At 37.8% G+C, this 22,872-nt stretch overlaps 5 protein-coding genes across 5 annotated transcripts; 4 read left to right on the top strand and 1 right to left on the bottom strand.

Annotated features, from left to right (window-relative positions):
* Positions 1-1,695: 1,695 nt before the first annotated feature.
* LOC113463109 (cytochrome b561 domain-containing protein At2g30890-like) lies at positions 1,696-4,112 on the top strand. The gene is made up of 4 exons (XM_039131598.2): positions 1,696-2,366; positions 2,689-2,850; positions 3,160-3,308; positions 3,429-4,112. Exons 1-4 carry the CDS (start codon positions 2,226-2,228, stop codon positions 3,718-3,720), a joined length of 744 nt encoding a protein of 247 aa, XP_038987526.2. The 5' UTR covers positions 1,696-2,225; the 3' UTR covers positions 3,721-4,112.
* Positions 4,113-5,101: 989 nt separating this feature from the next.
* Positions 5,102-8,637, top strand: LOC113463111 (pentatricopeptide repeat-containing protein At2g13600-like). Its single transcript, XM_026807015.3, has one exon. The coding sequence runs from the start codon at positions 5,476-5,478 to the stop codon at positions 7,789-7,791; it is 2,316 nt and encodes a 771-aa protein (XP_026662816.3). The 5' UTR covers positions 5,102-5,475; the 3' UTR covers positions 7,792-8,637.
* LOC103713226 (uncharacterized) lies at positions 7,601-9,525 on the bottom strand. The gene is made up of 3 exons (XM_008800081.5): positions 9,285-9,525; positions 8,236-8,304; positions 7,601-8,126 (listed from the first exon to the last, which is right to left on the bottom strand). Exons 1-3 carry the CDS (start codon positions 9,463-9,465, stop codon positions 7,834-7,836), a joined length of 543 nt encoding a protein of 180 aa, XP_008798303.2. The 5' UTR covers positions 9,466-9,525; the 3' UTR covers positions 7,601-7,833.
* Positions 9,526-10,602: 1,077 nt separating this feature from the next.
* On the top strand, positions 10,603-14,584 carry LOC113463110 (uncharacterized protein At4g18257-like). The gene is made up of 3 exons (XM_026807008.3): positions 10,603-11,060; positions 13,129-13,446; positions 14,240-14,584. Exons 1-3 carry the CDS (start codon positions 10,786-10,788, stop codon positions 14,442-14,444), a joined length of 798 nt encoding a protein of 265 aa, XP_026662809.1. The 5' UTR covers positions 10,603-10,785; the 3' UTR covers positions 14,445-14,584.
* A 1,634-nt stretch (positions 14,585-16,218) lies between these two features.
* Positions 16,219-20,877, top strand: LOC103713225 (GDSL esterase/lipase At4g10955-like). The gene is made up of 2 exons (XM_026807009.3): positions 16,219-16,538; positions 19,602-20,877. Exons 1-2 carry the CDS (start codon positions 16,300-16,302, stop codon positions 20,593-20,595), a joined length of 1,233 nt encoding a protein of 410 aa, XP_026662810.3. The 5' UTR covers positions 16,219-16,299; the 3' UTR covers positions 20,596-20,877.
* Positions 20,878-22,872: the final 1,995 nt, after the last annotated feature.

Here is a 22,872-nt window from a genome sequence, read left to right as displayed (position 1 = left end):
AAGGTCTCGATTTCATAATCAAATTCGTTATTCTCACCATCTTAACCTATTGATAGGAGAAGAAAACCAATTACATCAGCCCATGGTTTTGTTCCTTTGAGGGTCATGGTCATACGGTCAAAGTAAAGCATGTGAAATCTCTTGTTTTTTGATGTGAAGTGTCAACCACAACATGGATAAAGGTTTAGTGGGGCCTTTGTCTTAGAGTGATGAGGTGGATTTCTAGCTTGCTTTGTCACTTTGGCATCATTAGGTTTCTAGATTATGTGGGTGGTCCAAAGTCTAATGAGTATGTTAGTGAGGCCCTATGGGCAAATCCTGCACTGAGTAACAAAACTCCCTTTTTTTTTATCCTGCCATCCTTTGTCATGTTAAATTATATTATCATGTAAGAGAGTTTAGCTGTACCAGATGGCCATTGTTAACTTCTTCCTAAGTTATAATTAGTCTTTTATAAACAAAGTAACAATTGTGGCCGATACAATGATTTAAAAAGCTACAAGGAAAAGGAGAAGGTTGTAAAGTATCAATGATGTAGAATTCTAACGAACATTTGTGTCTCCGATCAAATTCGGCCGGTCCCATTTAGTGGATTCGATTGATTGAGCTAACCCACCGTATCATACAATTAGACTTATTTTGTATCTCATAAGCATACTTTATTGGATTCATTTCTAGCAGATAAAAAGCGATCACAAATTCACAACAGTCGAAGGCTAAATAATTTTCTGCTTTTGATTCACTAAAATCATGAACCAAGCAAAATATAACATGCTCTTAAGACCTGCAAATAAGTGAATCTAGGTGCATTAATCTCCAAAGAAAATTGAACACTACATGCATGATAGAGTCTATGACTATAACTCTGGATTTCTATATGGTAACGCAAATGTGCATTTAGACTTTTCCATCCACGTTCATGCATCGAAAGCATCTACGTAAAACTCATTATCAAAATTAGCAGCCAATTAAAATCTAATATTGGGATAGATCATTATCCTTAGTTGAGGCCCAGGTTTCTATCAACATGGGTTCTCGAATTGGCACCATGCTGAACAAGGACTTATACTCCATCTAACCTGGTTTATAATTTTGACCTAAGTCACAACTAAAAGTCCCCACCAACCTCTCAGCGTGGTCAATTGTCGTAGATACGCCGACTTTGATGGCAATCTTTGAAAAGCGGCGATTACTTCTTAGGCGCTCCCCACAAAAGACTGTGGGGGAGTATGGCACATGGATTCTCCTCTAATGGCTTGATCTCAGGAGTTCCTTAGATGCATTCTTGTTATCCAGCCCAACCAGTTATTGCAAAGCCTAGATGAAATCATGACATCACCAAGACCTTGGTCTCTTGTACAGTAACTATTTAAAAAGATTGTCTAAAAGGAGCACTGCTTCTTATTGTGGCCCTGGTGGGGAAATACCGGAGGATAACAGAGCACAATTCCATCTCCCTGCACCCCACCGACCACGTTCCACTTGTTTACAAATGTATTACTGTTTGAAAGTATGGCCACCTTTTCTTTGTGCTCCCTGCTACTCCACAAACCTCACCATCATACCAAAAAGTTGAGAAAGCTGGAGCTAAAGCCTCGCATTCCAGTCCCCACGTAGAGATTCTTAATATATTTAAAATCTATTCACAGCCAAACCATCCAAGGCCTCTAGTCTATTTAGAGGTTTCCCTCGGCAGGTTGGTTGCTTTTGGGATTCCTTTATTGGCCTTCAAGCTAGCTTGGGATTCTTCACATAATATAGTTGCTTGTGGAGAGGTGGTGAAGGAATTCAAGTGTCTGTTTCGGCATTGTTTATATGCTTGAAAGGTTACTACTGTGATCCGAGCATACTTTGGAAGGGAGGGATTTCTTCTTTTTTTTTTTCAGGGGGTACGTATCATCTGTCTGCTTTTTATTGATCTTCAAATGCACATTGGTTTGCTACTGAGACCAGAGGAAGAAAATATAGGAAAGGCTTTGCTTGCTGCACTGGGTTAAGCTCGAGGAATAGCTCTAATAAATATATTCCGAGCGATCTGTAGTATTGGAAGAGGTTATTGTTTTGCTTGGTCATTGTATAGAATTTAGGTTGCTTAGACTCCAACAAGGCTGAGGAGTAGTACAGGCAGTAACTGCACTTGAGTTTTGAGTTTTAGTTCTCTTTTTCTTTTCGATATTTTTTGGTTCTCTTTTTGTGTGGAAAGAAAGCTTCTCCAGCTTGAAAGAATGCTCGCTTTGGAAAGAGGAGTTTTCTTGGGATTAGCAAGCCTTCTGATTCTTATTCTTCTCACACCATTGGTGAATTCATCCCGAGACCCCCATAAACCAAGTCAAAGCCACAAGACCAGACAACAAAACCAACTGAAGGTAGTTCATTCTGCTTCAGACTTTGTAATTGTTTGAAATTTAGCAGCGCAAGGAACTTTTAAAAGGATTACATCTCCATGGTCATTTGCTGAATTTTCTAATTTAGGTCTGATTACAAATTGCCTGAAAGTGATAACTATTAAACTTGAATTAGAATTGTTCCTTTCCCTCTTATCTTTCTCTTGTTGGTTGAGGTGGGAATTGGGTAATGTAGCCTAACCTTTTCTCTTTGTCATGTTAACTGAGCTATGTGTTGGTGTACACTGCAGATACATAATTTGAAAAGCCCTCTGTTTTAACTTCTTTGTGATGCTATCTGCAGCTGACTCCTGAACTCTCATTTCAAATCACACTCCACGCATTCCTTCTCTGGGCTTCCATTGGTTTCTTGATGCCTATTGGGATAATCATAATTAGGATGTCAAACAGAGTTGAATGTGGCAAAAAGCTCAAGGTTCTCTTCTACTCCCATGTCATTGTGCAGGTAAGCTCTATCACATGTTACATCATCCACAGCATTTGCAGTGCACAGAACTGTATTTAATTTATCTATTGGATGGTGGTCTCTTGTCTCTTTCTGGCCATTTACATATTTTGCTTCCACCCTCGTACTTTTTGAGCAACCAGCAACATCAGAAGTACTAGGTTTTGTACTTGGTAACCTGTTATTGGTGATTTGAAGGGCATTTTTAAAAAAACAAGCATGATTTTACTCCACTAAGTCTCCTCATAACATTTTGCCATGCAACCTTCCACACACATTACCATATTTTCTTTCATTTTGAGTTGACAGATGATAGCTACCCTGCTTGCTACTGCTGGGGCAGTTCTGGCTATAATGAACTTTGAGAATTCCTTCAGTAACACTCATCAGAGGACAGGGTTGGCACTTCATGCATTGATATGGATTCAACCTTTGATTGGCTTTCTCAGGCCTCGCAGGCATGTAACACATTTTTATGCATTAAAAGAAGAAGATGTGTGTATTGCTTGCTCTTTTTTAATACTCTTTTCATCAAGAGCTAACATTGAGTGTTCATTTCTTGTTTTATTTTTTCTCAGGGGAGTGAAACTAAGGAGCATATGGTACTTTGTGCATTGGCTACTTGGAATTGGAATTCCTATTTTGGGGATCATAAACATTTACATTGGCCTGCACACCTACCATGAGAGGACCTCCAGAAGTGTAAGGTTGTGGACTGTTCTCTTCACTGCAGAGATTGTGATCATTGCTTTCATCTATCTTTTCCAAGACAGGAGGGATTATATGATGAAGCAGGGAGTGATCCTAGGTGATGAGCAGATCAGACCCACTGACCATATAACTGTCCAAGTACCAGCCAGAAAGAGTTAGTATCAATTACCTAGTGGAGAGCCAAGGTCCCAAGGGCTTGTTTTCATGTGCTCATGAACTATTTTAGCTCTAGCATTGGCTCAAACTCTTTTGTTCTTCTGTCAGTGCATTCTTTTAGCAACATGGTGAAAGTGTTGGAAACTGTCAATGGAATGGAAGTATTGGAATTAGAAAAGGATGTTATGTATGAGAAGTATGGTATAGTGGGGGCTTTGCTGCTTAGAAATTTTTTGAGATGTAGTCTGCTGCTTAGAATTGAGATCCATTGTGTAATATAAATTTAAGCATCTGTGTACAATGATCAAATAGGATTAGTTGCAATTCAAGACTTCTCCTTTCTGTAATTATAATTTTTTGTTTCATCTTCTGAAATAATACAGCATTTGAACATATTTTTATTCCAAGTGATGCAATGAATTGTCTAGGACAATAAGCCAGCCTATAATCTCATGTTCTTCTTTCCTGATCCTAAAGGGTTTCTTTTGCAAAACTTGTGCTATAGCTGCGTGCTTTCCAAATTTATAAGCCTTCATTAATTCTTCTCTCTTTCATACAAAACTTGATAGAATGTCTCTGCAGGTAAAATTACTAGTTAAACGATCACTGCTAATTTACCTGGAGATCAAAATTTATTTGAGAGATGAAAAGGTGTTTCATAAAACAACTTAGTCAATCAAGACTATTGATTGTGAGCAGTGGCCACATTGATGTCTATTTATTCTTCCAAGTTGGCATACAACATAAAACTAATTTGTGCAGAAAATCCCAAAAGTAGTTTCTTTCTCTACTTAAATATCCTAATCCAATCACAACAACTTCATATTGAAATCCCCAAAGTCGATTACTTACTTTTCCCTTCAATCAATGTCCTCCTTGTTATTTAAAGTTACAAGTCATTAGTTGCCTATGATTCATCTATAGCTGCACCAGGTAGGAGATCTAGATGCAAGAGTATAGAAACTATTATTAAAAATTGCAGGAAAGGGGAGCACAAAGGAAGTGTTTGCTTGATGTGGGGCTTGTGCACCACTTGTGAAAGAGAGTTGCATGAGAAAAATTCATAAAGCATCTCAAACATCAACAATCAGGACAAACATTTTAGATCCATGCAGGTCAACCAGGTCGGCTCATCCGACTCAAATATATATAGATTCGATCGAGATTTATTTTTCTGAAATATCAAAACCGGGCATATCACTGTTACAAATATAAAAGCCTAAGGTATGGAATCCAAGAAACAAGATGGCCAACTTAAATGAGATATGATAATTTATTTATGGTCTAATATTTTTGTCAATACATTATCCTTATTTTATTCCGAATTGTAGTCTCTAATTAATTATATAGCAACGATAAGGTTAAATGGTGAAGTCTTGTGCTATGGTTGCGCAAGCCGGTAGAGTACATGTGTCGAGCTAGATCAAATGACTCCAGATCTCAAATCTCGGAAATCCGTTCGTCCTGTTGATCTGGGTAGGTCAACCTCTTGACTTGTAACTTGTATGGAGTCAGCCGACATTCCAGCTGTCGGGTCAACCACTACAAAGCTAACATTCTTTTCGCGACAACAATCTTGGGCATAACGTGCCCACCTACAATAGTGATGAAGCATGGAGTAACCTCGGAGTCATCAGTTCAAGCTCTGCTGCTTGAAGGCATCAGCACACTCCACTCCAACCTCGTCAAGACCTCCCTCGGCGCTTGCTCCAGCATTCAGACTTTGCTCCGGCCAACGCCGTAGACCTTCTCGATGAAATGCCCCACCCAAACCCGTCCACCGCGAGGGCCGTGATTACTGCACTCTGTAGAGCAGGTCAAGTTGCCAAAGCACGGGAGGTCTTTGATGGCATCAAAAACCAACGGACCCCTGATTGTTTGAATGCCATGATTGCTGGGTACGCCCTTAATGGCTGTGACTCAGAAGGTCTACAACTTTTCAGGAAGTTCCAGACATCCGGTTTTGATCCAGATGAGTTCGCGCTCTCACGTATGCTTTCCATCTCTGCCAACCTCAATGCATTGGATGAAGGAAAACAAATACATAATCTCATAGTGAAAAAGAATCTGGCCGTAGACGTTGCGGTGAATAATTCCCTGATCAATCTTTATTTCAAGTGCAAAAGTGTGGGTGATGCTGAGATGGTTTTTAGCTGCATGCCAGAGAGAGATGTTTATACGTGGACGGTCATGGTTTCGGGCTTTGCAATGAGTGGTAGTTTGGAGAAGGCCATGGATTCGTTCAATAAGATGCCATGCAGAAACACGGTTTCTTGGAACTCAATGATCAGCGCATATCAGAGTGAAGGATATGATGAGATGGCCCTGGACTTGTTCTATAAAATGAGGGAACAAGGCGAGGCTCCTAATAAGCCGACATTTCTTGCAGTTTTGAAGGCATGTGCAAGCCAGCACTTATTGGAGACTGGTCAGGGTGTTCATTGTTGCCTAGTGAAATTGGCATGGATAAAGAATGTCGATATCAGATGTACATTAATGGATATGTACGTCAAATGTGGTGAGCTTTTAGATGTTCAGAGAGTTTTTAATGAGATTTCAGAGCATAACGTAGTGTCGCGGTCCATCTTGGTGGCAGGATATGCTCAGAATGGGAAAATTGAGGAGGCTGAGAGGATTTTTAGTGGATTGTTGGAGAGAAATGTGATCTCTTGGAATGTTATGATTGCTGGCTATGTGCAGAATGGGATGCTAGATAGAGCATTTGGTCTTTTTATTGATATGATCAAGGATGATGTGAGACCAAACTGCTTCACCCTTACAATCCTCCTTAGTGGGTGCTCAAGTTCTAAATTTACGAGAAGTGGCAAAAAATTTCATGGATATGTGATGAAAGTGGGCTTACAGTCAAATATTTCAATAGGAAATTCTTTGATCACTATGTATGGCGAGCAAGGAAATGTTGGATATGCCCGTTTAGTCTTTGACACGATGCCTCAGTATGATGTGATCTCGTGCACAGCAATTGTGGCTGCTTATACTTCTAATAATGATGTAGCTGAAGCTCGAAATGTTTTTGATCAGATGCCACAGAAGAACCTGATATCTTGGAACACCATGATGTTTGGCTACCTTCAGAATAGCAAACACATCGAAACCAACACTGTAACTGGGATGACCAACCTGGATGCACTATCATTCTTTTATGAGATGGAGCAATCAGAGTTGAAACCTGACCAGTTCTCTTATAATTGTGCTCTAAGTGCCTGTGCCGCCATTGGCGCTCTGGAACAGGCCAGAGCAATCCATTGCAGAGCTGTCAAAAGAGGGTTCATAACAGATTTAGGAGTGGGGAATGCATTAATTACTGTATATGGGAAATGTGGAGCTCTTAATGAAGGAGAAATGATCTTTCACACCATGACCAACCCTGACATGATATCTTGGAATGCCTTGTTAACAGGATATTCACAGAATGGACGAGGAAGTGAAGTCCTAGATTTCTATGAGAAAATGCAAAATTCAGGAGTTCAGCCAAATCATGTCACATTTATAAGCTTACTCACAGCTTGCAGTTATTTGGGAGAGGTTGTGAAAGGTCAGCAATTCTTTTATGCTATGGAGAAAGAACATAGTATCAGTCCTACCAAGGAGCACTATGCTTGTATGGTAGATCTTCTTGGCCGAGCTGGCCATCTTAAGGATGCTGAATCTATTATCATAAACATGCCAATAGAACCGGATGCGACTGTTTGGGGAGCATTGCTTGGAGCTTGCAAAATATATGGAGATACTGTGATTGGTAGAAGAGCAGCAGATCAATTCTTTCATTTGCAACCAAATAATTCTTCTGCTTATATTGCACTAGCTGAGACTTTTGCAGCAGCCAGATTGTGGGAAGATGTGGCAAATTTGAGAGCAGTAATGAAGGAGAAAAGGCTTCTAAAGGAACCTGGATGCAGCTGGATTGAGATAAGGAACCAAAAGCACATGTTTTTATCTGGTGACTCCTGCCACCAGCAAAAGGATTCCATCTATGCAACACTCTATGGCCTTTACAGTAGCATGATTGAAGAAAGTTATGTACTAGATTCTGACCTCTTGGTTTTTGTATAGTATGATCAACAGAAAATGATAGCAAAAACATGCACTTTTACTTCATGGAAAAAGCTGGACATAACCAGTCAATATAGCAATAGATAATATGGCTACTGGTGGGAGAATCACGAATGCTCCAATTGTTGCAAAGAAAATGGAATCATTTCTGCGAGCAACTTCATTCAGATAGGTCTGTCGCTTGATGTTTCTTCTCTGTGAAATGGTTAAGGAATTCCGACTTGCTTTCAGCTTTTTACCTAATGGAAGGCTGAAATCACCTTCTCTGTCCCCTACCAGTTCAGAAAGTTGTTCACGAATTGTAGGCTTGTGAGCGTCACCATCACTCTCATATCCTGTTAGGGAAGTCCGCATCAGTTATATTGGAACAAAGTGTTGGTTTTGTGAATGTATATGATGTTGAGAAAAGATCTGCCAAGCAATCTCTAGATAACATGTACATACCGCTGCCAGGGAAGGTGGAAGAAGAAGTCAGTTGTTCCAAGAGATCCAACTGAGTGCGGGCAGAAGACCCTATTAGAATCGAGCACACAGGCATGAGTAATTAATTTATTGACAAGATAAGGCTCCAAAAATATGAAAGAGGAAATGCAGTGAACTACTTTTTCTCAGATGGAAAGACATGATCTGTATTTTGCATTGCTAGATAAACTGAAGAGCCATTAAACAATATAGCCTGGCCAATCTCCAATTCCAGCTCTCAAACATGACAACAACCTTGTTGACCAATTGCTTGGACTTCTGAGTTTAGAAGTCGTGATCATTGTAATGATGTATTCATCAAAGTCGATGATGGATTCTAATAATTAAGTCGAAGGGCTATTGATCCATCAGTATTTACTGGCATATCATAGCATTATCATAACATTTGAAAGTGAGTAATCATTCTGTTATTTAATTAGCTTTCCTTTTATTTTCTACCATCAGTGTTGTACATGATTAAATATTTTTTTAAAAAATAAAGAAATGCCTAAACTTTGACATAAAAACTGAGAACAGGAATAAGAAGTTAATGATTTCATAACGATTAAGTGATAAAGAACCGACATGATGATAAGCCTCTGCAAGGGAGAAAGAAAAAAGTGGTGCAACATTCGATTTTCGTTTTTTTTTCTTTTTTCAAATCAACATATGATGTAACTAGTGATTGCAATAAACTGCGAAGGAAGAAAGCAAAACTGTACAGTTGCTAGTGGTTTGGTTATGGCTAATTCATGAATCCAGCCTGAGCAAGTTTCCTAAGGCCTAGAGGACCTTTTTATCTTCTATTGGCGCTTGCTGAATCTCTTCACTTGAAAGCTACTGATCCATCTCAGCTTGTTCTTTGAACTAAAAGTTCAGCTATGCTGCAAACTAGATGCTTCTACGCGATGAAGATGCAATTGCCTCATGATTCGGACTTCTAAGGGCCATGCAAGCATTCTTCTACGTGTTAGACTAGATATCTACGTGATTTCTTTGTTCACAATGAAACCAAAGGGAAGGGACTGTACCTGATAGACCGTGTTCTTCTGTAACACCTTCTGATTGTGCTACTTTGCAGGGAGATAAACTTTTCTCTGGGCTTGTGGGCTTCACGAAGGCAGTGAGCTTCTTTATTGGGAACCTCTCTGAACCCTGAATCCTAGGAGGAGCTGTTGGGAGAGAGGAGGAAGGGGCAAAATTCCAGGCCATGGATTTCTCTAAGAAAGGTTGGACAAGTTCATAAGGTTATATTTTTTTTGAGAGCAATTCCATGCCATTATATTATGTTTGGGTATCAACCACAGAAACAGAAGAAACGGAGCACCACATGTTTGTATTTGTGAGAGCTCAGTTTAAAGCTTCTGGAATATGTTCTGGGACGCTTATCAGTCATTCAAATGATCCGATGCGGCCCGGACTTGGTTTCTCATCAGGATTCGTGTAGTCGCATGCGATGCATGTAAGCATCACGTCAAAACTCGTGCTTTACATGGGTCTTAATGCAAATCCAATAACTTATGCTGCACAAGACCATCGAATGATCCCTTGTGCATTACATTCAATCCTCTTTTCGGGAGATGTAATGTGAAAAATTGCTCAGGTCGTTGCCATCATACTGTCACAATAGCTTTAGCCACAAAAAACATGATTTGATGCAACAGAAACTACATACAATAAACTTGGCAAGTGATCTTGTTTATCATTTATAATACCCCATATGGAATAATTAATGTGGAAAACCACAATATGTGGCGTTGCAACTCATTTATATAATATGTGGCGTTATAATTCATTTATATGTTATCTCCATTACCTTACCATGGGATAGCAAACTTGGTTCAGCCTAGTCACAATTATGTTGGTATATCTAATGAGCGCATGAAACAAATCTTCTATCAATGTTCAAAATTTTAATTCAAATTTAAAATGCACTAGAAATAACAATCATATTAGCATAAATTGTGGTTGGAATGAATCAAGTTTGCTATCGCATACAAGCATAACATTTTCATCATACTTATGGAAAACTACTCATATAGATTAGTGAAAAGTCATTCATGTACATATTTGTGATTTGAAGAGGTCATACAAATTGCATACAAATCACAAATTTGAGGGGCTTATATGTGATGGATATTGGAGCTTAGATATCCCGGATTTGGTGTCCCAAAAATTTGAACTGGACCATAGGACCGGTCTAGGTTTATAAATCTATAGGATAATAATTTATTAGTTGGTGCGGAACAAAGACATGGAGCCTATAGCTTGGTTACCGCCTTACCGGGTGAGGTCCAGATCAAAGTCCCCGACTCATCACGCCGCTTCATTGGCACGTGATAACCGGTTCCCGAATACCCGAACTTGATCCCTTCTCTCTTCTTCCCCCCTGCGCGTCCGCTCCGAGAGCTTCGTCGTCGCGATCAAAGCCTGGTTTTTGCCCTTTGGTTTCTCTCTGTAGTTATCCTTTCTCGATTCGGTTCCAATTTGAGGGAGAAAGAGAGGAACATAGGGAAGGGGGGGGGGCGCGAGATGGCGGGGGAGGAGGAGAGGAGGAAGAGAGTGGAATCGCTGGGATGGCTGACGGAGTCGTCGGTGATGCCAAAGAAGCGCAAGGCCATCGAGGGCGTCGGCGCATCCTCCATTGTGGAGCTCAAGGCGCAGCTCTACCGCACCCAGGAGCAGGCCCGCAAGGCCAAGGAGTCCGCCCCTGATTCCTCTTCCGAGTTCCTCCGCGCCAAGAAGAAGGCCCTTGCTTCCGACCTCTTCTCCCAGAAGAACTCCGGCGTCGATTCCCGCGCTAAAAAGTACGACCACGATCTTTTTCTCTTCGAAATTTGTTTTATTAGCGACTGTTGTCCCTAATTTGGGACTATAACCTAGGGCAAGATTTGATTTTGCTTGCAAAATGGTATTTTGATGATTCTTGCGAAACACCACCATCTGAAAATGATGTCTTTGTAGCCATGAGACCTGCAAAACCTAATTGCTTATGTTATCTCGCAAATATCATGAATGTCTCGTGGTCATTATAATAGTCAACTTCACAGGTTCATGCTCCGAAGAATTCTCATTAGTTTTGTGGCATGAGAAAAGATAGTTGTTAAGTTGGTATGGCTGATGACTATGTGGTGTGCATTTCGCCGTAGTATTCCTTTTTGATAATCTAGAGAACATGTTAGCAATGGCGGCTAACATGAGTAGTATGCACTATCATTCACGCAATAATTTTTTGAATGTTGATCACCTATTCATACCTTAGCTATTAAATTTTAACTTGCGGTTCCTGCACCAGCTTCTGAATCTCGGTCTGCTCCTGCACATGTTTCCTAGTTAGTCTTGCTTGCAATATACTTTTATATTTTATACCTCTGAGCAACCACAAAAACAAAAACAAAAAGAAATAAGAGAGTAACTTTTTGGAGAAAAAAAAACCCAACACAGACATGCAAAAATACACAGGCAGAGAGGCACATTGCTTCATGTTTTCAGAAACACTATAGGAGGATTGAAAATACCAAACATAGGCATCCCTCAGTAGAAAGGCAAGTTCTTAGGCATGGTAGAGAGAGTTAGGTTTCTCTTCTTTGATCCCAAAAAGGGTGCATTTGACTGTATCACTTTGAGTAATGTCATCATCTTTCTGCAGTAAGTATCATTGATCCTTGGATCTATTTGTTACCCAACCAAAGATTAAACAGAATCTGTCATGACTGTCTAGTATACAGATACACACACATAAATACACACACACATACATACATACATACATACATGCGCATGCACACGCATATGCACCCACACAAAAATTTAATCAGGGCTAAATCGTCTGGCAATTTAGCATTTCTATCTTGCCACAATTCAGCTTACAGATGACTTATATTGTAATTTTCCTTTATCTGATCTAATAAGCTGTCCTATCCCTTCACTAAAACTCAAGGCGTAGAAAAGGGGGAGAATACAAATAACTTTAATCCTGACCATATGAAAAATTGGATCCATAGCTATGATTTTGAGTTAAAATTAATTTTTAAGTCTAATGAAATTAACTAAATTACATTAATCTAATCATAGAACTGACCTAACATTGTGCCACCTATTCCATAATATATGAGCTCGGATTCTCATCAAAATTTGATAGATTTGTGTGATCTCTAGTTTGATCAATCTTTATCATATGACTTTGATTAGGGAATAAATGTTTGAAGCTGATTATTAAATCCGGACTTAAATTACTTAGGACAAGTAGTTCTTGTCTTTTCTTATGGGATGGTTGAATATTACAATAAATTGATTCAACTTACCAACTTAATAAATTGTAAGTTTATGTAAACCGGTTATTATATATGATTGAAATTCAAACTATTGATGAGTAGGGATGACTGTTGAGTAACAATTCATAAGGCTGATTGCGAACAGTGGTCAAGGTTTGGATATCATAGTTATAGTAATAGAATGACAGATGGCTAGTTTTTGATAAAATAAATGATTGACGAAGGTAGAGAATGGTAAAACAAATTCTTAACGTCCATTTGTGGCTTCGAAAATTCTTTGGGCTTAGTGGCTGATATCTTGTTAGTATATAATCATGATCCCGAATTTCTTTAGAAGACAAGAAGCATTGTTCTGAGATATTTTTCTGTGTATGGTTTCTAAAGCTCAACCGTTTAGTTATAACTGTGTTCTTTTCCTGTGTGCTAATGAATATTGCTCAGCTAATAACATAGAATACTTTCTCACAATTCAGTTGTATGTATTCTGTTGCATTTATTTACCTTTATTTTCTAGCTTGCATCCCAAGGAGGATATTGCTTACTGTTTTTGTTTAAAAAAAAATGCGTATCATTTATACTTTTGGTTATTCTAATAATCCAGAGACAAGCTGGAGATGAAAGCTGTAAATGATGGCTCAGCTAGTTATGCAGCTTTAGAGAGGAAAGCCGAGCTATATGAGAAACTAGCTCGAGGTCAACTTCCAGATGAAGAAGACAAAGAGAAATACTGTGTGGATTTCTTCAGCAAGAGTCTTGAGCAAGATGAACCAGAGCAGCCAGAAGGCCATGACGGTAATCATTTTGTACCACCAGAAAATGAAGATGATGATGCTGATGTCGCACCTTTAAATGCAAAACCGATTGGTCCTGGTCGTACAAGTGCCACGGTAGACAATGACGAGCATAAACGTTTCGTAAGGTATGATTTGCTAAATATAGTCCTTGTAGCTTTGTAAAGATCCTATAGTGGTACATGTCCTTTTACATAGTATGTATACATTGAGTTGTTTTTTAAGATTCCTGGTCCCTCATTTCTGTGAATCTGAATAAAATTATAGTATGTGAAAAATGCATAGCAGTGTGATGATTTTGTGCAGCTGAAGTGGTGAACAATATCAGATCAGGGCCTCTATATTACTATAAATGATGCTGCCAGTGATATGGAGTTTTTTTAGAAACTTAAATGTGTAAAATGATATAATTACCCCCCCCCCCCCAAAAAAAAAAAAAAAAATTTTTTTTCATGCTCCACACCAGAATTTTGCTACCAGTCCCTGAAAATATGTTGTGCTTCTTGTTAAATATTATTTTTTCGAATAGTTCAAATTTGAAGGCTCCAACTTATTCAGAAATTGCCAAGCTGAAGTTAAGCTACAACATCAGACATTTTCTTACTCTTGAACTTCTCACTTTCAGAAGGTATATAGAAAGAAAGTGCACATGGTGTGGACCATTTTCTGTCGCGCTGAGTTGATTCACTTATGTAGTTGCTTTAGTTTAATCACCATGGAGTGCTAAAATATCTAGTCTTCTATGATCCAGTTTGATTGGTTATCTGATGTCTTTCTATTTCTGGTAGGAGTAGAACATCCATGTATGGGTTTACATTTTTCAGATGGACAAGTCATTCCTCCCATATGTTTTTGCATGAATGAAATGCTTGTATAGATCAACTCCTCTGATTTTCTATTGATGTAAATATCTGTCATCAGGGAAGTTCATGAGGAGGTCAATCAGGCAAGGCAAAAGGCAACGACACTCAAGTTGCGCAGGCAGGAACAAGAGGTTGCTCGCAGGGAGAAACTTAGGCAGGCTTATCTCAGAAAACAGCTAGAGAAATTGACTTCTGCAAAACAAACCAGTTCAGCTGACAACTGCTCACCGGTTGTAGATCCAGAGGGTGTTGCACTAAAATAATTGTTACGTGTGTCATTTTCTCCAAAGTGTCCATGTAGAAGGGACGCTCTATGAAAATTTTGAGTTCATTTGAGCGACATGATCTATGTGCAACAATTATTAGCAATAATCTATCATTCAACATACCAACATATTATCCACACCAACTTTGGATGATATTTTCCTTCTAGTCCTGAGACGAGAACATCCCAAATGAAAACTCATTCAAACGGATTTACATGTTGGTATGTCTAATGTTTGGCATTGGAGTCCTGAGACATGCTTTAAGGCTGTATGTATGTATGTATGCATGTATGTAGGGAGGGAGGGAGGGAGGGAGAGAGAGAGAGAGAGAGAGAGTTTGGATACCGATGATCCAGGCGATCTACTATTGTTAAATTGCTTATACATAAAAATATTGTTATTGTTTATACATAAAAAAAATCATATAATCTGAAAATCTTTAATCAATGCTTTGAGTGATTAAAAAGTATATGTTATTTCATGTTATTAAAAATATCTTTTTTGATTATTTGATATATTGTTTAGGGTTAGTGATTTTTGGTCTATAAATAGTTTAAAGGCAGCAGGTTATATTCAACTGCTTGGATCATCGATGTCAAACCTTTATCATCCAATCAAAATTGATGGAATTCAACATCAAATCTAATCGATTGGATTTTAGTCTGTATAAACATAATCAAATGTATGCTGAGACTATGTTCACTAGGTTAATGTTAAATGATTCAGCAATTTCCAATTAAGTTGGTTGAAATGAATCTCTTCCCATAATTTATAAATAATATTAAAAAATAAAAGTACATAAGATACATACATATACACACACACACACATACGTACGTGTGTATGTACATGCATGAATATAAATATAATCAGAGTGAATATGGAGACTATATTCACTAGGTTAATGTTAAATGATTCCACAATCTCTAATTAGGTTGGTTGCAATGAGTCTCTTCCCAGAATTCATAAATAATATTGCAAAATAAAAATATGTAAGACACACACACACATACAAGTCTAATGCTCTGCTTCACATTCTGAATCCGCACAAGCCTATGCTTGATCTTGCTTTGCCTTACACCACCTTGCTGATAGAGTAACCTAAAAAAGGCTTTAAGAGGCGTGTTTCTTGTAGATGCGCCAGAACAGCAGTGGGCTTAGGCTTGAAACTAGTGCAAGGGCGGAACCGATCTCAATGTTGTGTCTTCAGTGAACTTAGTTTTACTTGCTGCCATGTTCTTGAAAACTTGCAAATAAGATGTGATCAGAAAACACATCGAGGTTTGAAACTAGAACTGGGGATGAACTAATCTCAATGTTCTTACTTCAGAGAACTTGGCTTCACTTGGCTGCCATGTTCTTGAAAACTTGCAAATAACATGAGAGCTGGAGATGAACTAATCTCAATGTTCTGACTTCAGAGAACCTACCTTCACTTTATTTTATCTTCTCTTTTAGTAAAATAAATATAAAAATAATTAATTATTTTTTTATTTTTACTTTTTAGATCAAATATAATATTTGGTATGAAATTTATTTTTTCATGCCACGTTACCTCAACCCAGTTCACTCCCCGCGTATTCCGGACGTTCCCCTTCCAAATTTGACCGTTGGGAGCGCTATCCGCCACAGCATTCAATGCACGCGAGTCGCTTTTCACTGGAAATAAATCACATCCCGGGTGAGACCGGCGGCATTGGCGTAACCCAACGAGTTGTATACCAGAGGAAAAAAACGAGCCTTTTCTCTGATTCTCCTCTTTTTATATTCCATCCGTTGTTCTCCCACTCTCCCTAATGCTTTATTCTCTGCTATTTGCTCTGCTTTTTATCCCCTATTTTTCTAGAAATTCATGCAAGGAGTGGTAGAGGGAAGAGCAGGCGAAGGAGGAGGAGGAGGAGGAGGAGAAGGGAAGACAGGAGGGTTCGGTTTGATGCCGAAGGGTTCTCTGGAAGAAAATGGAGGAGGAGAAGGAGAAGGGAAGAAGAGTGAGGTTTTGGAGGTGGTGGCGGGCCATCCGTACGATTTCCATGTGTCGGGCCCTCGCAATATCTCCTCTCCCAACTGGAGAGATCTCATGCGCTCCAGCTGGTTCGTTTTTCTTCTTCTCTCTCTCTCTCTCTCTCTCTCGACATGTATCAAACCTTTTTGTCTTTTGTCTTGCTTTTCTCTTTGATTCAATGAATGTTCTAGTGGCTGACAGGGTTTTGGCGAAAACCCTATCAAGACTTCCGTGATGAGGAGTTTTCTATGTAGTTTTAGGGGTTTTATTCTCCGAAACTTTTTTATGGTTGATGGAGTTAGAAACTTTTTTTTTTTAATGACGGTCTGTTTATTTTGTTATGTTTGATATTTTCGGGACTAAGGGCGCACAGTATCTATTTCTTGGAAATCTTCTTGTGGGTTCTTACTGAGAAAAGAAGAACAGAGAATTACCAAGGTCTAGGTCTTTATAGGGTTTGTTAGAAAGTTTTGAATCTTTTGATAAACATCTTAGATTAATGCCCTATGTGTATCTGTTTCCGTGTATTCTCCGGAATCCAAGTCACTAGCTGCAGAAATTGAAATTTTACCTACGTTATTGGGTGAGCATTATATTTCCAGGAAAGAAAAAGGGGTGACCATGGTTGAGGAAAGAGAGCTATAGGATAGGATAAAAATCTTATCCTTACTAGTTACTAAATAAGTTATTATATTTTCTTTTTGGCACATTCATGCAGACTATTGTTCATTTTTGATGAAACTAAATGGCAAAGTAAGCTAAATATTTTCTTTTTGGTAAAGTTGTTTCAGATATCAATGTATAAGGAGATTATAATCCCGAATGTTCATCAGATGTATGCATACTACATATGCAAACTTATAAATCTCTGTGCTATTAGGTTTCAGATGAATACACTCATGTTTGTGAAATTTAGTCAAAGCATCTGGAAGAATTTAACATTGTTATGGTTGAAATCAACTTGATTATAATCAATTCTACCTCTGGTGATTAGGACTAAAATTTTGAATTATTCATTCTGGTATATATATATATATATATATGACTTAAATTGATTTTCAAGTGCGACCCAAATAAGAAATGGATGCACCCATATGAACTTATCCAGAGAAGTGGCTGTTCCAGACCAAAGTAGTTCAGCTAGATGTTTAATTTAGCCAAACAAGCCAAATTTCTTTAGAGTTAGGGGTTGTTCTTTAAGTTTTGTATCATCAGATATCAACTTTTAATAAGCACAATGACTGGTGCGATGAGAGGACAATACTCACAAATCCGGTGTTACAAATTCTGATAGCAGCTAATACATTTTGTTATCATTTGAAAATATTTGTTAAGAATTGTCTCACTCCCCGTTATGCGAGGCTTTCCAGAAATGCCTTGAAGCTTAAATGTTTGACCGTATAAACAAAGGCATGTGTTTTGCTAGAGCGGCTCATGCAAGGCAAAATAATGGTATGTTGTACCATACCATACCATACCAGACGGTACTGAGCGTACCATACTAGACGGTATTGGACATACCATACCGGTCCGGTACTGGTACCGGTATCGGTGGCGTACCGAGTATCGGTACTGATGATGTACCAAGTGTCAGTACGTCAGGTGTACCACGTATTATACCGTACTGACACTATAATAGTGTGGCACCGGTACGGAGTCCGGTACCGGTACGGCGAAACTTGGGCAAAACCTCTCACTCTATTTTTTTTTTGTCTGTTATATGATGAGAATACATTAATATTTGATTATTTCCATTAACAATGGAATAAAAGGGATGATCTTGTGTTTATTGTAGCATGACTTTTGTCTAGATTAAAATCTCTCAAACTTGGGTGTAGTAGGCATCACACATTTTAAGCTATGCACTTACAGTAATTGGAACTTGGCAGGTGATTTTTTGATATATTTCCTTCAAGGTATTCATACGTGGACTCTTCTTATTAAAGTTTGTTACATAAATGAGTGCAGATTGAACAATAATATCAAAATCCTTAAGTTTTCTCATGATATTTCTTGAATTTTAAGTTTTTCTCCTATACAAAGGAAAGTTTATGGAGTTTGTCTTAGCTTTGAGGCTCATGCCCCACCTCACTGAGTACCAAATCATCCTGTCTTACAACTCCATCTTCTGAAATGTTGCTTTTTATGAGCAATCTAAGTCGGAATATATTACTCTGTTGATTCACTTCTACCCATTTAATTTGAGTGGTTTGAACTAGTGCAACTTGAAAACCTGGCCACTTCTCATCTACACAATTGAAATAATCACAAGTTGTTAAACCTGTTTTGATTAGATGGTCTTGTTTCATTTTTTAAAATACCATCCTTGTTTTGATTTTTTGAACTGATACTACTTAACAAATAACTAATGGATATATACTTTTGACAATCAAAACTTAAACATCTTAGATCCAGTTTACCACCATATTAACAATCCTGGCTAACCCTAAATGGTGAAAATATTGCTTCCAAGTGGGAATACATCTGTCATGCTCATGATGATCTCACCCTTCCCTTTCTTTCTTTTAGTTGCATTAAACTAAGGCAGGCAACACAGTTGCTATAGTCCTTTTAAGCAAGAGGAATGAAAACTAGAAGTTCTAATTTTCTTTAGGTACATGTCGTAGTAGAAACATTAAATATCTGAGAAGGATCACATAAGTATGCTATGTTATTTCTTTATTGTTTATTTTTTCCCAACGTAATAATTTCAACCACTAGCAGGAGAAATTGGATGGATTTTATAATAATGAATGAATGTAGAGACGAAAGTCAATGAGATAAAGTACCTTATACTTGTAAATGACCATCATCTTTATTTACAGTACATGCACAAACTTCCTGTTCATTTGATGAAATCAATAAACAGGTACAATAAAATGTTCATATTTTTAAGTCTAAGTATAAATCAAATGTTTAGTGATTAAATAATTTGAAATGATGTTTGATATTCTAACCTACATTTGCAGACTTGTGCTCATCAATTTCTATTCTTCCTTTGTCCATTTGAGATATTTTGAGAATATCTAGGCTGTCGATTTGGTTGAGGATATAAGAGGTTACTCAATTTACACTTCAGTTGGTTCTGGTTTTGCTGTTTTAGACTAAACTGTTTGCGACATGTAAAACACGACTCTCTGTTGGGGTTTCAGGAGGGATCCAAATTACAGGAGGACTGTGATAGCATGTTTTATACAGGCAGTCTACTTGCTAGAACTAGACAGACAAGAAAGAAGAACCAAAGAGAATGGTCTTGCTCCAAAATGGTGGAAGCCCTTCAAATACAAGCTGACAAAGACCTTAGTGGATGGGAGGGATGGCTCTGTTTATGGCGCTGTTCTAGAGTGGGACCGCTCTGCTGCTTTATCTGATGTCATATTGCTGCGACCAAGTGGGGCACCAAAGGCTGTCCTTGCACTCAGGGGAACACTACTAAAGAGCCCAACCATTAGAAGAGATCTAGAGGATGATCTTCGCTTCTTGGCCTGGGAAAGCTTGAAAGGTTCAGTCAGGTTTCATGGGGCTTTGGAAGCACTGAAAACGGTCGCTGACAGGTTTGGCAGCAACAATGTGTGCATCGGTGGCCATTCCTTGGGGGCTGGTTTTGCTCTCCAAGTAGGCAAAGCACTGGCCAAGCAAGGGGTGTTTGTGGAGTGCCATGTGTTTAATCCACCCTCTGTTTCAATGGCCATGAGTGTGAGAATTATCAGCGAGAAGGCTGGCTTTCTCTGGAAGAAAATTAAGGCAAGGTTGCCTTCGAAACATGAAGTTTTGCGCGAGAGCGAGGAGGAGGCTTCTGGAAATGAAGAAAATAAATTACAGGCAGAGATAAAGAAATGGGTACCGAATTTATATGTAAATAATAGTGATTACATTTGTTGTTATTACATTGATTCTGCTGGCACTGCTGTTGCTACCAGTGGGGGTTCAAACAAGACATATACAAATGGTGGGAATGGAGATATAGCAGCAAAGCTTTTTGTGATGTCCAAGGGGCCAAAGAAATTTCTTGAAGCTCATGGGTTGGAGCAATGGTGGGCTGATGATATGGAACTCCAACTAGCCCTCCAAAACAGCAAGCTCATAAATAGGCAGCTAAGGTCTTTATATACAACACCACCAACCCTACCTCCTGGGAAATCATAGTTGGAGCTACTGCCAGGATCTCTAGAATTTTCTTCTCCTCACTTATCCAGTTCTCGCAGTATGTCATGCTCTTCTTGAGTATGGTTCAAGTAACTGGCAGTTTATACCCTTTTATCTTTCATAAGCATAAGCATTCACTTGTTATCTACTCTTTTAATTAGATGCTAGAAATCAATGTACTCGGTCTGGTGCAAGTTAATGGGAAGGATTTTTCCTCCATCTGACTTTTATTAGCTTTCAAGAAAGCAATGAATAAAATAACAATTTTCTTTTTAAGAAAAATGGGAGTGAAAGCCTCTTTTTTGGATTCCAAGAGGTGGTTTCGCTTGTTAAGTTACTGGTAAGCTTGCCCAAAAATTTACTCTTTTTTTCACCATTGTTAGATACCATTTTACTTTTGGCACTCTACTCTTAAGCATCTATAAATTATATTGCCTCAAACTTGTCTTTGATAGAAGAAATGTTGTTAGAAAATGATGTATGCTTGAATAACCAACAAAATTGTGAAATTGCCAGAAGAGGAACATTCATGGGGGAATGCTGGCACATCTGAATAGGGAACATAAGATAGCATCCTATGTATTGACACTTGTAGATGCGCCAGAACAGCAGTGGGGCTTGAAACTAGTGCAAGGGCTGAACCGATCTCAATGTTCTGTTTTCAGTGAACTTAGCTGTACTTGCTGCTACGTTCTTGAAAACCTGCAAATAAGATGTGATCAGAAAACACATCGAACGGCTTCCACGAATCATATGAAAACCTCCTGATCTGTGTGGCCACATCGAGGTTTGAAACTAGAACTGGGGATGAACTAATCTCAGCGTTGTTACTTCAGATAACTTAGCTTCACTTGGCTGCCATGTTTTGCAAATAAGATGAGAGCTGGAGATGAACTAATCTCAATGTTCTGACTTCAGAGAACTTACCTTCACTTGGCTGCCACATTCTTGAAAACTTGCAAACAAGATGAGATTGACTTGGCTGCCACGTTCCTGAAAACTTGCAAATAAGATGAGATCATAAAACACATCCAACAGCTTCCACGAATCACATCAAAACCTCCTGATCCATGCGATCCACTGGATGCTCGCCATCCCTAAATTAAGAGCTCACATTAGGGAGTTGCTATATGGTAAAGCCAAATAGTTGCTTGGTGTAATGATTTGAGAATTCGTTTTTATGTCAAATTATCGGGCAATCTGATTATTTCTGAAAATTATTTATCTAGACATATAATTATAAAGTAAAAAAAAATGACCATATTTAGTTGGTGGAAAAATTACTTTATAAAATAGAACTGAAAAAAAATTACTATGTTTAGTTGGAGGTAACATTATATGAGAATATTGCCAAATTTTTAATAATAACCTTGAATAAACAATTCAACGAATGATATTTATAGATTTTTTATGGCTCGCTTACACGAAGGCCGTTAGTCTGGATCATTTTTGAATATTGAAATATATTTATATGAGTTAGTAAATATTTTTAAATTAATTTTACATGATTTAGAAAATATATTTCTTACTATAATAAACTAATTGATTATATTAATTATTGTAAATAGTTAATATACATATTAATAATAAATAAGAAATAATATATAATTAAATATTTATTGATTTCGAATTTTGATTAACAAATTAATGACCAATATATTTGTTAATATATTAATTATTAATATAAATAATAAATATAAATTTATATTAATTGTAATAATCAATATAAATAAATTAATATAACTACATAACTGTACTATATTAATAAATATATATAATATATTAATATATATAAATTATATAATATGAATATAAATTATATTAATTTATAATAAATGTATATTAATATATATTACAATTAATAGATCTAATAAATATATAATATTAATATAATATAAGTGGGTGTATTTCTATCCGTAGATACTTTCAGACTACCTTCCACTCGGTAATCTAGCATGAGAAAAAAATTATTCGTATAATGATATTTATTTTATCTTCTTTTTTAGTAAAATAAATATTAAATTAATTATTTATTTTATTATTTTTTATTTTTTAATATCAAATATAATATTTGGCATGAAATTTATTTTTTCATGCCATGTTGCCTCAACCCAATTCACTCCCCGCGTAATCCGGACGCTCCCCTTCCAAATTTGACCGTTGGGAGCGCTATCCGCCACAGCATTCAAAGAATGCGAGTCGCTTTTCACAGGAAATAATCACATTCCGTGTGAGACCGCGGCATTGGCATAACCCAACTTGTTGTACGCCAAAGTG

Source organism: Phoenix dactylifera, chromosome 9 (assembly GCF_051530095.1).
Source record: "Phoenix dactylifera cultivar Ajwa chromosome 9, Ajwa_hap1_PhDact_Kaust_v1.1, whole genome shotgun sequence".
NCBI lineage: Eukaryota > Viridiplantae > Streptophyta > Magnoliopsida > Arecales > Arecaceae > Phoenix > Phoenix dactylifera.
Note: the sequence above shows the minus strand (reverse complement) of the source record. Positions and strands in the feature narration are given on the sequence as shown.

Excerpts from the sequence above, each read along its gene's own strand:
- LOC103713225 (XM_026807009.3), top strand. The coding sequence starts at position 16,300 with ATGCAAGGAGTGGTAGAGGGAAGAGCAGGCGAAGGAGGAGGAGGAGGA. Across the intron at positions 16,539-19,601 it reads GATCTCATGCGCTCCAGCTG|GAGGGATCCAAATTACAGGA; the intron begins GTTCGTTTTTCT and ends TTGGGGTTTCAG.
- LOC113463109 (XM_039131598.2), top strand. The coding sequence starts at position 2,226 with ATGCTCGCTTTGGAAAGAGGAGTTTTCTTGGGATTAGCAAGCCTTCTG. Across the intron at positions 2,851-3,159 it reads ACTCCCATGTCATTGTGCAG|ATGATAGCTACCCTGCTTGC; the intron begins GTAAGCTCTATC and ends TTGAGTTGACAG. Across the intron at positions 3,309-3,428 it reads GGCTTTCTCAGGCCTCGCAG|GGGAGTGAAACTAAGGAGCA; the intron begins GCATGTAACACA and ends ATTTTTTCTCAG.
- LOC113463111 (XM_026807015.3), top strand. The coding sequence starts at position 5,476 with ATGCCCCACCCAAACCCGTCCACCGCGAGGGCCGTGATTACTGCACTC.
- LOC113463110 (XM_026807008.3), top strand. The coding sequence starts at position 10,786 with ATGGCGGGGGAGGAGGAGAGGAGGAAGAGAGTGGAATCGCTGGGATGG. Across the intron at positions 11,061-13,128 it reads GTCGATTCCCGCGCTAAAAA|AGACAAGCTGGAGATGAAAG; the intron begins GTACGACCACGA and ends CTAATAATCCAG. Across the intron at positions 13,447-14,239 it reads GAGCATAAACGTTTCGTAAG|GGAAGTTCATGAGGAGGTCA; the intron begins GTATGATTTGCT and ends ATCTGTCATCAG.
- LOC103713226 (XM_008800081.5), bottom strand. The coding sequence starts at position 9,465 with ATGGCCTGGAATTTTGCCCCTTCCTCCTCTCTCCCAACAGCTCCTCCT. Across the intron at positions 8,305-9,284 it reads AGAAGAACACGGTCTATCAG|GGTCTTCTGCCCGCACTCAG; the intron begins GTACAGTCCCTT and ends CGATTCTAATAG. Across the intron at positions 8,127-8,235 it reads TTCCACCTTCCCTGGCAGCG|GATATGAGAGTGATGGTGAC; the intron begins GTATGTACATGT and ends CTTCCCTAACAG.